The sequence below is a fragment of the Botryllus schlosseri genome, chromosome 7 (genome assembly GCF_051294905.1).
Source record: "Botryllus schlosseri isolate E-star chromosome 7, Bs_hap1, whole genome shotgun sequence".
NCBI classification, from domain to species: domain Eukaryota; kingdom Metazoa; phylum Chordata; class Ascidiacea; order Stolidobranchia; family Styelidae; genus Botryllus; species Botryllus schlosseri.
Window position 1 is genome coordinate 12469750 of NC_137242.1, and position 17047 is coordinate 12486796.

The following is a 17047-nucleotide window of genomic DNA, read 5'->3' on the forward strand; positions in this document are numbered from 1 at the left end:
ATACTAAATCCACGACAACAAGAACTGGTGGCGAGATAGCGTAGTGGTATAATGCATACCTGCAACACTAATTGGTTATTGTTATTATTATTGATGAAAAGTTGAGTGACGCTTTTCGCCTGTGTGCCAGGTGCGTCACGGACTAGAATGAGCGATCGATATACCAAAATGTGGGCAAGAACCTATTTACAAGTAAGTACCACAAGATAGAACAAATTCTGCAACATGGGATAACATTTCGGGGATGATCAGTAGATTTTCGAGTATTTCAGTGATTTTGAGCTCGCGCGCCCTGTCGAATAAAAAGTTCCGATGAAAATCATATCGATTGCAGTACAGCAAAAAATGCTCGACTGTTTCAGGTACTGTACAATGGTCGCATAGGTCGGTGTCGCTGCATCCAATTTTATATAAATGCGCTTTCACGCGGCAATGGCCTGAAGGAAGCTGAAATATTAATCGTTCGTAAAGCCTATGTCGATGCATCGATGGAAAGTGGCCATCAGTCAATGATATATGGAAACACCAATTGGTTACGGGTTCTACTCCGACCGGGGTCGACTCCAGAATTCCTATCTAAGTGTTGGAGGTTTATTTAGGGCCCTACTCGCCATCTCATCCGTGTAAGCGGTGTCTAATAAAAGCCTAGAAGTGGGCCATGCAACAAGTCGGCAGCTACGGAATCAAAAATGACGTAAGTGGTCTGGTGTAAATGACCACAGTAGTCGTTAAACACGATGAATACCACAAACAACAACAACTCGTATGAAGCGTTCGTGATCGTAAAACAGGTACAAATTGAAACGGCCGAGTAATTGGTCCCTCGTGCGTATAGCGTCCTATTAATCCGCATTCCGGCATTCGTATGCTCGACCGCGTATCAAATCGATTATACCTTAAAATAGCTAGCTGTTCGATGCATTATAAAAAATGGCATAACCGACCGGACCACAAGGGGCCGTTACTATCAATTTTCAATCCTCTTTGATCCTTGAACAAATGGACATGAACATTGGACATACATCTTAGAAAAAATGATAATATCCTGGATGATGTCAACGTCGAACATCATAGCATGGAAAATGAGTGATTGCACTAAATGCACGCCTCTGATTTAAGATCGTTATTGATTACAGAAGCGTTGCCGACTCTACCTGCCTACAAATAGAAACTATAACTCACCGGAGCGAAGTTCAGTCATGGGAGTTTTGCGCGACAAATTACAAACTGAGAAAGACATGTTCAACATTTGCTGCCGGATCGACTTGCTCCGCTAGTGGAGCGATCAGTCAGAGTTCACTCAGTTCGCTGTGGATGTCGGAAGTCGTAGGAAGATATTTTGCAATTGCGCATATGCCGTAGAGGCGGTTCCGCTACCGATTAACTAATTAGCACTTCGAGTTCGAAATAATAAATGATTAGCGAATAATAGCAACATGTTCAGTTTGAAGAAATGTCGTATGCTTTGTAATAGGGAAAAGATCTTTCCGTCACCACTGTGGTAGTTCTTTTCGGTCTTCATATTTGGCGTCACTCGAGTGCTTGTGATTGTAAATGACAAAAATAATCTGGATCGACAAAACTGATACGTTATGCATGCGAACCTTAGCATTCAAAAGGTTCCTTATTCTTGCTGTGGGTGCAAAAGTAAACTTATACATTAACGTTACGAGTGGCCGCCTAATAATGGATTCAAACGCAAAGCGCAGTTGCCACTTCGACAGCAACTCAGTGCAGTTCTTCCAGGTAGGTATAGGTGGTGACGTTGTCGTGACTAATGAAAATATTGTTGATGTTTGTGTTGCGTCATATTCAGTCATATGGTCTTGAGGTTACCAGGTAATTCCCTTCATTCCATGGATCGATAATTGCCTCACTTCACAACTTTACAAACATTTCAGTGTTCAGCATGAATGATTCACAAATTGTACTGTTGATTGATACCATGATGCAATTTGCTGTCAACCGTGCGCTAGATTTACCTCAAGTCGGGCTGGGCAAAATCGAGTACCTCAGTGATTCGGAATCACATATTACGCTTCGAGTCGAGTCGAGTATTCGAGCATCACTCATTGTGACGTCTCAACAGAATCCACTGTGTCAACGTGCAAATAAGCATTTTTTATGCCACCATAGAACATAATGCAGTTATCCGTCACATTAAGGATACTTTGGTATTTTTTCGACCATACTGATTTCATTGCACTTCTTGACAATGTTGTGGGATGATCATGACTTCGGAAATGTGTTATTTCCAGTAACGTGCTTAGTTTGTACCATAGCTCGCACAATCGTTATGACAACTATACTGACAAAACTAATGCACACATCTCCGAAACTACGTTCTACCTTATAAAATACGTGTAAAAAGTTAGTGGTTTTGTCTAACAAACTATGAGGTAGAAGTGGAGAAGTCTAAAATCGTAACCGCTTGAGTAAATAGTACAACCTGTACAAGACGGGGAAACTTACTTGCGTAGTCCGAAAAGTATACTTCGTAAGTGGTTAGTCCGGTTAGTGGGTTTGGGGCTCGCCATAGAGTAGTGGTAATGACCAAATGATCTACATAGAGGTGCAAGCAGTTTCGGTTTCGGTACATGTCTACAGTTTCCACGTAGGACGTAGGTGCGTGACGCTTATAATCACATTTGAGTATAGTAAAACATTTGGAAGAACGCAATCCACGGGTTGGAAAGTTTTCCAGGCTCGTTCTCGTCATCCGGCCCGAGTAAGTGGTGTCTTTCAAAAGTTAAGTGGCCCGTGCTACAAGTTGGCGGATCAGTAATCATAATAAGAATTATCAACCCAAGGTAAAATAACCACAGTATTTGGAACAATATGAGTGAGTATACGAAAGCGACATTTACCTACATGCTAGTTTTATCAAGCGATTGCCCCTCCACCCGTGACACAAGCATTGTACCGCGCACTTCGCTCACGGTTCAACTCACGTGTGATGATGACAAACAAAATTCCTCTGGTGAAATTTGCACAATCACATTTATATCTTCCAATACCATCGGTGGATTACACGAAGTCACGCATAGTTGTATGACACATCTGAGTAATAAGAGACAACCTTTAAAGTCGACTGGTAACCAGATTTGAAAGTATAGTTAGGTTCATAGTACTTGCGATAGCTGCAGAGAATCTGTGTATTCGGTCGAAATTACGGAAACGAAGAGAATTCAGTGGGCACCTCTATATGGATGCCAGAACCACAAGAGAGACATCGGTATTGATAGACAATGATATTATAAGAGAATCGTCGGCTAAATCAAGAACAGCACTCTGCATCTTGGCGGTGAGAGGCTATTTCTCTGATGGTTATCAATTCAATATTGAACTTCTCAAAAACAGCAGTACCTCATTGTTAATTTACCCAGTCGAGCGGTGTGTCATAAAGTGCGCGCGGAGCACTCTCCGCGGTTTGACAGATCAGCTGCTGCTCTAATTATAGTTATAAGGCCATTAATTAGAGATATATATGCTGAAATGTAGGGTATACTTTACTGTGTATAATACAAATGGGCTAACCATGTAGATCGCGGTGATCAGGATGTAGGTGTAGCCTATACTTCGAACCTTGCCATCTAACTGGTGACTTTTACCAGATTTCTCAACTTACCACTTCCGCGCATGGCATGGGGAGTCGGAGTCGTAGTAGCATTATTTCGATTTATAAAAGAGTCGGGAGTGGAAATCATAGTCGCTAAATTTAAAACTAAAGGAGTTGCGAGTAGGGTTGCATTTAGAACAAAAATCAATTTAAAACAAACATGTTTAAAACAAGTCCCTAATTTCAAACATGTTTTTTATTTTAATATTTTTTGTAAAGCCATGACGTCACGAATATTCAATTGTGGCGTCATAGGGGATTAACATTGACAATTGAAAATATAGGGTAAATATAGCTCATTTGACGAAATATCTGTACTATTATTGTTGAACCGACTATTTTGTGGGTTCCAACCATCCCATATCGATATACTTTGGTTATGTCTGGTGGTAAATGTCCGTATAGGCTCATACAACATGTTTTTTGGAAAGAATTTACACTTTTATGGCATAATTTTACAACTTAAAAATAACACATTTTTTTAAGGCTTTTTTTTAAAACACTGTTTAAAACATGTTTTAAACAAAGTGTTTTAAGACACCGTTTGTTTTAAATGCAACCCTAGTTGTGACTCTGAGTCAGAGTCGCGAATTTGAAATTTCAAGATTCAAGAGCAGAGTGGGAGTCACAATTCTAAATAAGCTCATGAATGCGAGTCAGAGTCGTAAATTTTAATCTTGTGCGAGTGGGGTTAGAGCAGGGGTGGGCAAACTTTTGAGCTCGCGGGCCGCACAATATAAAATTGGGATTATAAACCAAAACGCAGTATTGGTATTTGGTTATATAGTGAGGACATGGAGATAATATATGTGCTTATTTAAAACAAATCAAACATTGCTTTGATGATATCGTACACGCGTCAGAAACATAGTGGCGAGATGTCATAGGCTGGTCAACCTCAATAACCAATTTGTCAAAACTATAGAGATGAAACTCCGTAGTCCTTATCCTTAGATTAGGATTGAAATTTAAATCTGTGAACAGCGATCTGTTCATAGATTTACTAATTCCACTTTTGGTTCAGTTCCAGGACAAACAATGCTGACAGCATTATAACGATGTTAGCTTCAAACACGCTACATGTGTAGATAAAATATAAATACCCCAAGTCTACACATACAGAGAACGAATCTACCTAAGACACACGCGAATCCTTTTTTATAAGCACATCATTGAAATAATTGAAACTGGAGTGGCCAATCTGTAATCCCACTCGTGATTCGAATTATGGCAATCTTTCTGTGATGTTTAGCAGTTGAAATCTTTCAAACTGCGTCGGCCTTGAGACCAGGCTATCGCGCCAGAAATTAAACATAAATAATAATATAGGAAGTATGTGCCTTAGAACAGTGGTTCTCATACTTATCAGTACACGCCTCCTCCCCCCCCCCCCCTATGGTTGTGACAGATTTCGCGCCACCATTATGGGCATATCACAAAACGAAACCAGGATGCAGGCAAACCTAACGGATAGTTTGACGGCATGGACGGTTACGACTGTGGATGATAGATTTTGAAGTATGAAATTCGAACTAAATGCAGAGCAATAAATATGAATTGGATGTATATCGCGCAGAGCGCGAAAAATGTCTTCAGTTGAGCTTGGCTTCGATCCCACTTCAGATGCATTCACTCCCACAAGAGGGGCGCGCCCCCCAGTTTGAGAACCACTGTCGTAGAATTATAATGGTGAAATATACTAAGAAAAGGTTTAATCAAGTCCCTGCATTAATTTGATTTTTAGTACGCATTTTATCAATATTAAAAAAAAGTTTCTTTAGACTCTCGCAGGCCGCACAGAACGGTGTTGCGGGCCGTAGTTTTCCCACCCCTGGGTTAGAGTCTAACATCAATTTACAAGACTCTCAGTCCGAGAGACAAAGCCGGTAAGCTGGTAAAAGCTGACGCGGACTACTTATAAAATTGTCATTCATTTATATGAACTCTAAATTTCAAATTTTATCATTGCAGGTTATCCAAATGCTGCTCGGCCTGAGTTGTTTATGTTTATGGTGGCCGATGAAGAATCAGAGCCAAGAAGCTACAAAGTGGTTGGGTATGGTTTCAGCAGCAGCGGTGAGTCAACATTCAACCTTCAACACGATAGATTTAAATTGATATCAACTTTGATTCATTAGTCATCGATTGCATAGTAAATAGTCCGATGGTATTGTCTCGTAAATATTACTCGGAGTTACGACTCACGATTCAATTCACATTTCGGATACGCCGAGTCAAGTCAAGTAAATTTTGCTCGAGTCAAGTCATTAAATCATTCAAAAAAGTGACTCGTGTCATCCCAACACTGCTCTGGGCAAGGGCATTTTTACATATATATTAGCCTAGGTATGCCTAAAGACAATTTTTGTTTGATGATGTTTACATGAAACATCTTATATACACGTGGCGAGATAGCGTAGTGGTATGATCCGCAGCTGCAACACCAATGGGTTGCGGGTTCGAGTCCGATTGAGTTCAACACCAGAATTCCTGACTGAGTCTTAGAGGTTTATCTAGGCTCCTCCTCGCCACGTGATCCGCGAAAGCGGTGTCTGATAAAAAGCCTAGAAGTGGACCATGCTACAAGTCGGTAAATACGGAATCAAAGTAAGGAGTATCGGCCTGGTGTAAAATGACCAATGTAGTCGAAACACCTTGGATATCAAAACAAATCGTATATACACGTGGCGAGAACTTGCCAGTGCCTAAAATACTACCGAGCGAAAAATCGTAATACCGGGCATAGCTTAGGACGCAAGACGACCAGCACATGTATTTCTTTTCTCGGATACCTTAATTAATTGTGATCATATCGCGCTTTGTTTACACAGTATAGTGTGGGCCTTTTTTGGAGTCTGGGACCGGTCTTAGATTCGGACTATCATCCTTTCAACAAAAGTAGATAATAATATCATAGGCCTATATAACCGAGAGTCTCATAATAATATCCTGAGTCAGTGGTTCCGCGTACCAACACCAAGGGTTCCTCGACCCAGTCCCAGGGGTTTCATAGGTGGTCAAGACACACAAAACTCATATTTGTGATGACACGTCATTATTGTCTGTAGACAAATAGGCACGATCAGTAGTAGAATTGGAATGAAGATCCTATCTCAAATATTCAATTCATTGCAGCGCAGGGGTTCTGAACCGGTATACTCTTGTGGAACACTTGGTGTTAGCCGCCCGCATGGATTCCCTGGAGTTCAGACACACACTAAACTTTTACATATGGTTTGTGATGATACGCCCATCTTGGCCATCATTGGTTGCAGACATTTAGGTCCGATCAGTAGTCAAATTGTAACTGTTGCGGTGGTACGTCGTGTGCAATGGCGTACGTAGGGGGGTTTGGGTTTCGAAATCGAAGCCCATTCTTTCTAAATGCCAATTGGATCTCCAATATTCATAGGTTCATTTCTAATCAAGTAACTGGTGTCACGCTTGCCTTTTGACCAAACAATAACATGACAATTTCAGAGGTGAAGCCTCGCATTTCTGAACTGGTATCTGAAAGCGAACAGCAGATTTGCAGTGAAAATTCATTATATTGTTTTCGTTTTGTGCGGAAATCATATTGATTTGATGCACGGTTCATTTTGCGCACTTCCAATCTATAGTAGCGCTCTAGCGCACTACATGTATTAGATGCGTATATAGTTAAACGTAGGCATATATATAGATTTATTCTCTTAGACTTAGATTGTAGTAGATTTCTGTTTTTGTTACTCGGCGAAAATTTGTGGTTCCGCGAAGGCTTACGGATTAGCGTAAGTGTTCCGCGGATCAGTAAAGGTATCGAACCAGTGTCCTAAGTCAAAAGTCTCTGTCGTCCGCTATATTGCTTTTAATACTGCATATACACGGAAAATCATCGTTTTCGTAAACTTACTTGCTTTTTTATGTCTTAAGAACATGATAACTGGAAGTGCAGCTATGGCAACAGGACTTCGTAATTCTAACGGTTTAGCGGTAAGTACCGTCGGATATGCTTTGATTCTCCAAGGTGATCGGAATAGCCCTATAGTCAGATAAAACTATATTGCTGCATAAAGTTTTTTCGTCCGTTGAACAAAAAAACACTGACATCGCAAAGGAAGCAACCATCGCGGATGGCTTCTTCGATTCATGTAAATCAGGGGTTCTTAACCTTTTTATCTCCAGCGCTCCCTGTCAAAAATAGTTTTGATCCGGCGCCCCCTATTTTAAGGAAAGGAAAGAACGTAGTTTATTTTTGTCCTTGATGATTTTGCGGCATATACACCGACTCATGATATACATTGATATACATACACGATCTGTACATATGCATACCATGAGTGCATGATGTGCATATGCCGCTTGATAAGGAAGTCGCAGATATAGTCTTGTACGGCTTTCTAAGTCTTGCACCACCCTCCATGGTATCCCAGTAATGCATGAGGGCCAAGCGGGGAAGTCATGGATACCAGTGTTACAAATCAGGTCTTTAATCTGACAACTACTGAATCTGAAACTACGAAATAGGCCCGCGAGCAAATTTTAGTTTGAGACCCCTTGGTCTAAACCAGTGGTTCTTAACCTTTTTTCGTCCAGCGCCCCCTTTCAAAAATTATCGTGCTCCAGCGCCCCCCTCAACTTCATATTGTAAGGAATGTAATAAAGACAATGAGTAAGAGGGAGGGCCGTAACAGCACTTCGTCAACCCCCCTAAAAACGATTGCCTTGCGCACCCATAGCGTGATAAACCGAAATTCTGAGGGCTTCGCCCCCACGAACCCCATATCGTGATTTTGATGGTCAGCAAAGTTTGTGTGGCCTGGTCGCCCTAGGTACCAAAACTTGCTATAATGCATGGTAATTACATTTATAAGTCGCTATAAACTTTTATCCTCTCAGCCCACGTAATCAGATTTACCAGTAGCACTGAGTGAGCTGTTGTATAGGAAAATAAGGGGCACGTAATTAATAATTAAACATATTCGGGCGTTCCCGCAGGTACAATTATTCGTTACCAGGGCCGTAACAGCACTTCGTCAGCCCCCCTCCCCAAACATAAAACGTTGGTCCTGGGCCCCCATCGGGTGATAAACCAAACTTCCGGGGGACTTCGCTCCCAGACCTCCATTAGGCTGTCCGCTATTTGCTGATAGCCTATTAGGTATCTACATTGGGTGTACAATGTACATTTACTGAGGGAGCTATTCTTGCCTAGTCGCGCGAAGTGCGAAAAATTTCACTAATTAATGATTGAATTGGTCAATATCATCGGGAATTGCATGTAAATTGAGATCAATTTTTATCCTCTCTCTGCTCACGTAAACACATTTACCGGTAGAGCTGAGTTAGGTGCAATGTTCCCTCTAAGCTGCGCACGTGCGCAGTGCTGACACGGTCTCTGCGCACAGAAAATCTACGTTGCGCACAACAAATCCGGAGTTATTACCTTTTTTAGTCGTTACGCACTGTTGTCCAAGGGTCAGCGCAGTGAGTTGTTAAGTGTGCGCAGACTCATCAAAACTTAAAGCGAACATTGTGAGGTTTCTTGGAAACTGTAGGGCCCGTTACCAATAATTAAACATATTCGGGCAGGCGAACCCGTTGGTATGACCTCGTTGCATGATGTTATTTCGTGACCCCCTGTCTGCAATATCAAAAAATATAGAATCGCTCAACGGGGATATCGCCCAACAGGAATATCCCTGTCGCCCAATCGTACTAAACTAAAAGACGCACACGATTTCAGATTGGTATTTCTTCACTGACATATAATTTTCCCTGCCAGATGGAATTCGTCTTCTGCGGTTCAGATTTCCAAGACAGGAACATTCGGTGTCAGCCATTTAGGCGCCCATGGACAATTAAACCTATATGTATTTTGAAGGTTATATGTAACGAAGTTTTCGGTGTTAATTTGCTCTGAATACTCATTAAGGATATGTCCTATCACCACATCATCTACTGCGAAGCCATTTTTCTCCAGCGCCCCCCATACCGCCCCCCTGAGCCCAGCGCCCCCCATATCGCCCCCTGAGCGTTTCCGCCCCCCTTCAACATCGCCAGCGCCCCCTGGGGGGCGCTGGGGGCAAGGTTAAGAACCACTGGTCTAAACTAAACGATAATACTCGTGATGCTCTTATGTTTTTGCGTCAACATCACAAGAAATAAATGTTTTTTTGTGTAACTTGTATGTGTATTTTACTACTTTTCTAATCCCGGGAATGACACTTTTGGAATCACTCTCCTCGGCCCAGGTGGGGGATTCGACTACAACAGGCCTACTAATCCAAGTCGTTTCGACACCGTCCTAATCTCTTCATTTTTTCGCAATTTTGTGGTGTTTTGAAATAGTGAAAACTGAACTGAACTGAGCAGGTACTTGCTTAATTTCTATGACACGTACAGAATGCATGGTCGCAGACAGCATGCCATGGGACCGCCAACGCCCTACACCATTTTTCTTTGCGTTGCAGGTTCTCGGTAGAGGTAGCGCCGTAATATCTTGTCTCTGTAACATCATCGTGGTTTACGCTAATTATGTTCAATGGCATGACCAGCATGGCAAAGAAAGCACGGTATGTATACATGAATTATATGACATGCATGCCTATTTCACATATTTTGATTTCATAAAGGAACCATGCTTTGGCCCGCCAGACATCAGGTCATATATATTGTATACGCACGGTTATTACCATTACCGCGAACCAAAATCTAATATTAACGAAAATTTAAATAGTCATAAAGCAATATTCTATTTAGGTGTTTCTGAAAAATAACGTTACTTGAAGCGGCCTCTGTGTCTAGGTCAGGGGTCTTCAACCGACGTACGCACGGACTGTTTCATTTGTCCGTCATGTTATAATGATTATGAACGCAGAGTCCGTTCCGAACCTCCCAGGCTGCTGATAAATCTATCATTATCAAATTACACAAGCAATAATTGATCGCCATGTATGTTTGTTTGTTTGATATTGATATGAGTAGATGTATATAATAAACTCTGGTAATCATAGTTACGTCGATATGAGAACCGTCCGTTCCAATTGATCCTCATTCCAGTTTGTTGGCAATCGTCAGAAACCTGATAACTCACGACCATATTGGCATATACATTTCAAGTTCTGTATTGGTGCATCCCTATTTCGAGCAGAACTGAGACACTAAAAAGTGGGCCGAAAAAGTTTGGCACTAGTTGTACGCGCACCACAGGTTGAAAACCACTGCCCCAACTGAATAAAAGATTTACATACAGAGAAATGCAATAGTTAAATTTCTGTGAAACCAGGGACTTCTTCGAGTCAGCGTGTCTTATATGGATAGATAAAGAATTCGGAAGCCCGCATCACTGGGAGCAATATTTTTCAGAAATGAAAGGTAGTCATGGATCCATTTTGACATAGAGAACGCATATAACCTGTTGGCCTGCACGTCCTGCATGCTAGAGTCTCGGAGCTGGGATCATGATGATTTCTGGCTTGTCTTTTCGACATAGGAATCAAATTACAATGTGGGTCGAAAATATCATGTCAAAGATGAAGATCGAAGATCAAATGAGCACCCAAGAAAAGAAATGAAAGACAGTTCTCTGAACCATTGACGATCAATGTTTTCAAGACCTGTTGTCCTTCAAAGTACCGACAAAACTTAGAAAAAAGTACAACGTTATGACGACTCCGTTACCACGCGCAGTGTCCCGAGCTATCTATTAAACTTCAAACGAATCTAAATTGTTTTCACGTGGAAGGAAATACTGTTTGCCGAAAATTGGCGGGGATCGGCAAAGGATGCGATAAATGAAATGTATTACCGGGATATATATCTTCTCCGCAAACAGCGTGAAACTACGAAACGAACCTCTGAAAAGCTCGCGGATGGCGCCAGCAGTAGCCTAGTTACGGTAGTTTGGACCAGACTGGTGAAGGCAGCCGACGGATAAACAACGACACATCTCAGAAGTCACACTACGCGAATGACCAGCTTCCAATTAATTCAATTCAACCGTCAATGAGTATTGCTTGGAAAATTTGGAACTATAGCCTATAAGCGCAGTCAGAGAATACTCGCAATACCAAAGCCTCATTAGCACCAATACAAAATTCAGCGGTGTTTCTGGCCTTTCGAGACGAAAGTCGTTCATCATAATGCGACTTTAAACCGGACACTGCGGAATATACGAACATTCGTAATTGATTGGATTGATCGGATACCATGACGACGGATTATGTGACCTCTGCGTCTGCGCATAGCCTGTGGAGCACTTTCTGCTGTTATGCCAGAGATACTGCAATACTTATAAGTATAGACAATATATCGCCGACGCTGCCTGGAATCATGACATTAACATTGGCTTATGACAAGCATGGGATGTCGCTTGTTGTTTCACAGCAAAAGCTGAGGGATATATCCCTATAGTGTGAGTGGTAAAGTTCCACATCTGCAACGCCAATGACTTGCGAGAACGAGTCCGACAACGGTCGACTCCAGAATTTCTATCTACGTTTTGAAGATTCATCACGTCTCCTTGTTACCATCTCATCCGCGCGCTACAAATCGGCATATCTGGAGTCCTAATAAATCATAATAACCTTGTAAAATGACTAACGCATTCGAAAAACAATGAAGATTACAACTGAGCAGCATGAGATCGCAAACCAGTCAATTCATCGCGTACTGTTTGGCGAAAGTGCGTGCCTCGCCCTCATCTCTTCGCTTCGATCGACAAAGACGCCGCGATCAGTACGTGAGTTTATGCGGATTAGTCATTCCGAGCGGCGATTGCAGCCTCCAAAGACAGCATCAACGCTTCATATTCTTCACGCCACAGTTCACTGTCGACAGCAGATATTTCGCAGGACGCAAACACCGCCTCAAAACATGTGGCCTAGAGTCCGATCTGAAGTCCCAAGAACTATAACAAGGAGATTTTCTTAAAGTACGATTCAACGATTACAACACAAGAATTTAGAAAATGGAGCTCTGAAACCGCTTTTTGCAAGCCCAATACCGACGAACTGCAAAATGATAGCATATAAAAATCTCCGAACCAACCAGCCATACCAACATACACAGATAAGGACAACCTATATGAACACATATTCTGATATGAAATGGCTTAACGAAGCAATCTAAACACTTCGAATATGTTTGTACACTGTGCAGTCAAGTTGATTCCGCCTCTGATTCTATTACTTCATCTCTACTGCCTGATATTACCTTGTTCTCTTTATGCGCGATTAATTTTAATATTTGAATTTTTTTTTCGTACTGAATCGAATATATTTTGTTTTCAGATACATTTTACTGCATTGTATTGAACATATTCGTCGATCTATGAATATGCATTTGTCTATATTTTATCCATTGTTCGATTATCCCTTTGTAATTCTGGTGCTGGTCTACTGTTATTGCTATTTTGTCTCAGAACAGTATAACAATTTCTTGATTTTTTTCTTTTTCCGGAGCATTTAAATCAGGGGCGGTCAACCTGTGGCCCGCGAGAAGGTCTTGAGTGGTTCGCGGGATAATTCTCTAAATCTGTTATATTATCAAAAAATAAATTATCAAAACCAAATACCCAAAATTTGATTAGCCTGACTGCGAAATTCGGGATTTTGATTACCAAAATATCAGTCCCGACACATTGGCGTAGCTAGGGGCCAGTCAAATTTTTCGTAGATCGTCGTATATGACCATAACGTGCAATATTTCGTATATTAGCCGAAGTCTTCGATATAGTCCAAGCGCTGTAGTCCTGTCCTTGCCAAATGAGTCCATTGGCATGCAGAGGCGACCCGCAATATATGCAAGTAGGCTAACATTATTTTTGACCGAATTCATTCATTAACCTTGGAAATTTTCGCGCCGCGCGCCGCTACGTCTTGGGTACGCGCTGAGTCTTCATGTCATAATTTTTATTGATTTTGATGCGAATTATTATAAGTATTGTTTTCACCGTTGCCTAATCCGGTTCGCTCCTATCGGAAGACTAAAAAAAGGTCATCAACATTATTGAAGTGACCCGGGCAATACTTCGTAAATCTCATGCGGCCCTTTGGCCGAAAAGATTGGCCACCCCTGATATAAATGGTTTGATTGCTGTTTTATCATGACTTTGTACTGGTATATCTTTATTGTCGATACATAATATACACAGATATTTACATATAAAATATATACACATATTTTCAACGTATATAGACATATTTTATTTTGTTTCAGATATACATTATTAATGAACACAAATTATGTGTCCAGAAAATAAATTCCGCAACGGAATGGTACGCTGTCAAATCATGTCGTCGAAAACATAATGACACCATGATGTAGCAATTCAATACTGTGGGATCAGGGGTGATGTATGTCAACGCGCCCGTGAAAACAATTTAATGAAGAGTGCATTACAATTGAATCGAGCAGCTTAACTCTTTTATGTCTTATCGCTGACTCTTTGTTGAATATTAACTTATTAAGTGTAACTAATATATACAGAATAATTTATTTTTCTCAGAGTGATGAGCAGCATGTAGAATTGTCTATCATTCCGTTCGTCTTCTTCGTATTATGTATCTTGGAAATCGCTTGCTATTCAATCATTCAGAAGGATTCACAGGTAAGTTCATGTAAATTTATAAGTGCGTTTCTGCTTCCTCAGATCATTCACACTATACGCAAATATTTGATGGGCCTATCTGAAGCAGGGCCGTAACAGCAATTTGTCATATACGCGAAAAAAAACATTGGGTGATCAACACAACGTGTAGGTAACCCCATTCCTGTTGAATGTTCTGTTCGATAGGCCGGCATTACCAAGTTAACAACTGGAAACATATAGACCAAAAGATGGTGACCATTTTGCAATACACCACGGATATATGAACCTTTCACACTATTTTGCAATAAATCGAATGGTCCTACATACTGCATGAGATCTAGAAGCAGGCGGTATGGATTGAAGCCCCCGTCGTCACATGGTATGGATGACAGCTTATCGTTTGCCATCTGTATTTCAGTATGAACTGATTTATGGCTCAGCAATGGGTACGCCTCGGTCCCTACCTTGGACAGCAGCAACATGTCGAGGTATGATACAGCTTACGACGGATTTTATGTAGACTGTAGCTATACATTATCGTCAGATGTTTCTGCAATATATTTGACGCCCCTGTATAATTTTGGTTTTTGAAATTACAGACACGGGAAACTATGGGGCAATAATAATCAATGATGATATCGCATCAACTTCTCAACGGCCACCAGCATATTCAGATCCCCCAGCATACAATTCTGTAGTGAAAGAAGACGGAAAACCAATGAGAGCGAGTGTGAACCCAAGTCATGTCGCATGAGGAAGATTGGCCTTGATGGTTGGTTTGTCTACGAGATCTCGTTCGCAAATGACCTCGTCGCTGGTTGCTGGATAGTGAATGAAGAATGGACGTGTCGCGAACAAAAACCGTGTCCACACGAAACTATCATGAATTATCGCGCATGAAATAGTAACACCATACAAGCACGCATGTTAGTCACACAGATATCGATTTCTCTCTTTACAATGGCACATCGCGAATTCTTCAAATTGATAACATTCTGTTTTGATCGGACGCATTAGAGAGTAGGAAGCTCAGTTTTGGTATAGTGAACTGAATATGAATAAATCTGACAAGAATATTAGGAACTTTGTAGTACCAACTAACACTTAATTATTACGCCGGTACCGACACTTCTTTGAACGTGTTTGCACTGTGAAGGTGCATTGTGCAATGTGCATTGTGCATATACGTTGATGTACCTTATTCCTAATCTGCGAGCACTGTATTCATAACAAAAGTCTGATATGGATACTGTAGTCAATGCCATTGGAGTCAAATGGGTCCTTTTGCTTGTGTGTTCAAAGATTCTCACTTTATTGTTATTGTTGCATCCAACAGTGTTGTTCTTTAATTGCCTCGTACTCGAAACGGAGAATCGTTTTCAGTGAAGCATAACGTCTCCGAAAACAGACGATGACAATAGTCCTTATACTGATTTCTACGATAGATATATGTCTTGGAATGATATAATGTCATCCGCAAATTTTATAATTATTGCTGTACTTTTCGCGCCAATTTATCAAAAACCGTTGAGAAACTGGGTTTGAAAATCAACAAGATATCGTATTTCACAGCTAACGAGCTGTTATCAATGACAAAAGCTCTGTAACTGATTAAAGGAGAAGATTTCAAAAGGTCTTTCAATGCAATCCTATTCCACCCTCATTCATACCTATATAGTTTCATTTATTGTGCTATAGTGCGAGGTGTCTAATATCAGAAACATGTCCCTACTCGAGACCTGATATAGTAGTAGTAAAAAAGTTAAAGTTTATTGCGATCACAATCAGTTACTACTAGAAACGGTTACGACTAGCCTCTATTCGGTTGTACGTGGAGATCGAGGAATTTCGTCGTATCGCAGAGCATTAATGACTGTAATTGCACATCCAGAGCGAGTGTCAAGGGTTTAGCTAGATTTTGCAATATACTGTTGCTGCGATACAAACGCTCGCTACAAGCTTATGGAGATTACATTAGATATATTGTTATGCATTATTTATCATTTAACCAACAATTGTTGTGAGCTAGGTTCCAGCCATCGAAATTTAGAGTATTAAAGGAACTGATAAATTACGTAAAATTTATTAAAAACCGGCATTTGCATTTGATACGCCTACTTAAAGTTCATTGTCAATCTCAATTTATTTCACTAAGATCTTCCCCGTTCTATTGTCCGATAAACAAATTAACGAAGCCGGTTCTTTAGCTCGATAACTGTATAAGTCAATTCCCTCACATACCGCGCTGTCAGAACTATTGCATAAAGGCCTTTTGTATGCTCCAGGGCTAGATTTTATTCTTATGTTGCGCGCGAACCGCACATAATACTTCTTCCACGTAATATCACGAATTTTCTCAAGCAGGGGTGTGAAACCTATTCATGAGTAAAGACAGCATGTGCGTTGTTGTGTTTTCATTCCTGCTGTTGGCTCACTTCAGTTTCGTGCAAACGTACCAGACTAGGTTAATTTGGAAACCCATTTCGTGGGCCGCACCCATCTTCTATGCAGGATGCTCGTTACACAGCACACCCCTGTTCTATAGGTTTGCATTCGCAGCGAAATAACACGTCGTATGCAGTAGGTGTAGGCATCTCAGCAACTCCTGTCAAAAGAGCAGCTGATGCTAATTGACTATATTTTCACACAAAAAACGCCAATGGTCACGTTGCTGTGTAGTGAAAAACATTTATATATACATCTCGATCGGCAATTATAGGTCACCAGTAAAATGAAAAGCGATCTTGTGGTCATTATATACCGCATAGGGTTGTCATATTTTGTAATCCGGAAAGGAGGGCACAAATCATAAAATATTTGCTGGAAATCTTGTTGTGTTGACTAAAAAAGGGCAC

The 17047-nt window shown here is 41.0% G+C and overlaps 1 protein-coding gene across 4 annotated transcripts; it reads left to right on the forward strand.

Annotated features, from left to right (window-relative positions):
* The first annotated feature begins 418 nt into the window (after window positions 1-418).
* On the forward strand, window positions 419-16048 carry LOC145442574 (uncharacterized). Of its 4 annotated transcripts, none has more exons than XM_080320519.1 (7): window positions 425-1746; window positions 5591-5695; window positions 7532-7591; window positions 10072-10173; window positions 14109-14210; window positions 14611-14680; window positions 14792-16048. In XM_080320519.1, exons 1-7 carry the CDS (start codon window positions 1555-1557, stop codon window positions 14944-14946), a joined length of 786 nt encoding a protein of 261 aa, XP_080176645.1. In that variant the 5' UTR covers window positions 425-1554; the 3' UTR covers window positions 14947-16048. The 4 variants fall into 4 exon arrangements, with proteins under 4 accessions (XP_080176648.1, XP_080176645.1, XP_080176647.1 ...); XM_080320521.1 differs by lacking the exon at window positions 425-1746 and adding an exon at window positions 2844-3304 and having other exon boundaries at window positions 14792-15855; XM_080320523.1 differs by lacking the exon at window positions 425-1746 and adding an exon at window positions 5311-5505 and having other exon boundaries at window positions 14792-15855.
* Window positions 16049-17047: the final 999 nt, after the last annotated feature.

Coding starts and splice junctions, on each gene's coding strand:
- LOC145442574 (XM_080320519.1), top strand. CDS start 1,555: ATGACAAAAATAATCTGGATCGACAAAACTGATACGTTATGCATGCGA. Junction 1,747..5,590: donor ACTCAGTGCAGTTCTTCCAG/GTAGGTATAGGT, acceptor TTATCATTGCAG/GTTATCCAAATGCTGCTCGG. Junction 5,696..7,531: donor GTATGGTTTCAGCAGCAGCG/GTGAGTCAACAT, acceptor TTATGTCTTAAG/AACATGATAACTGGAAGTGC.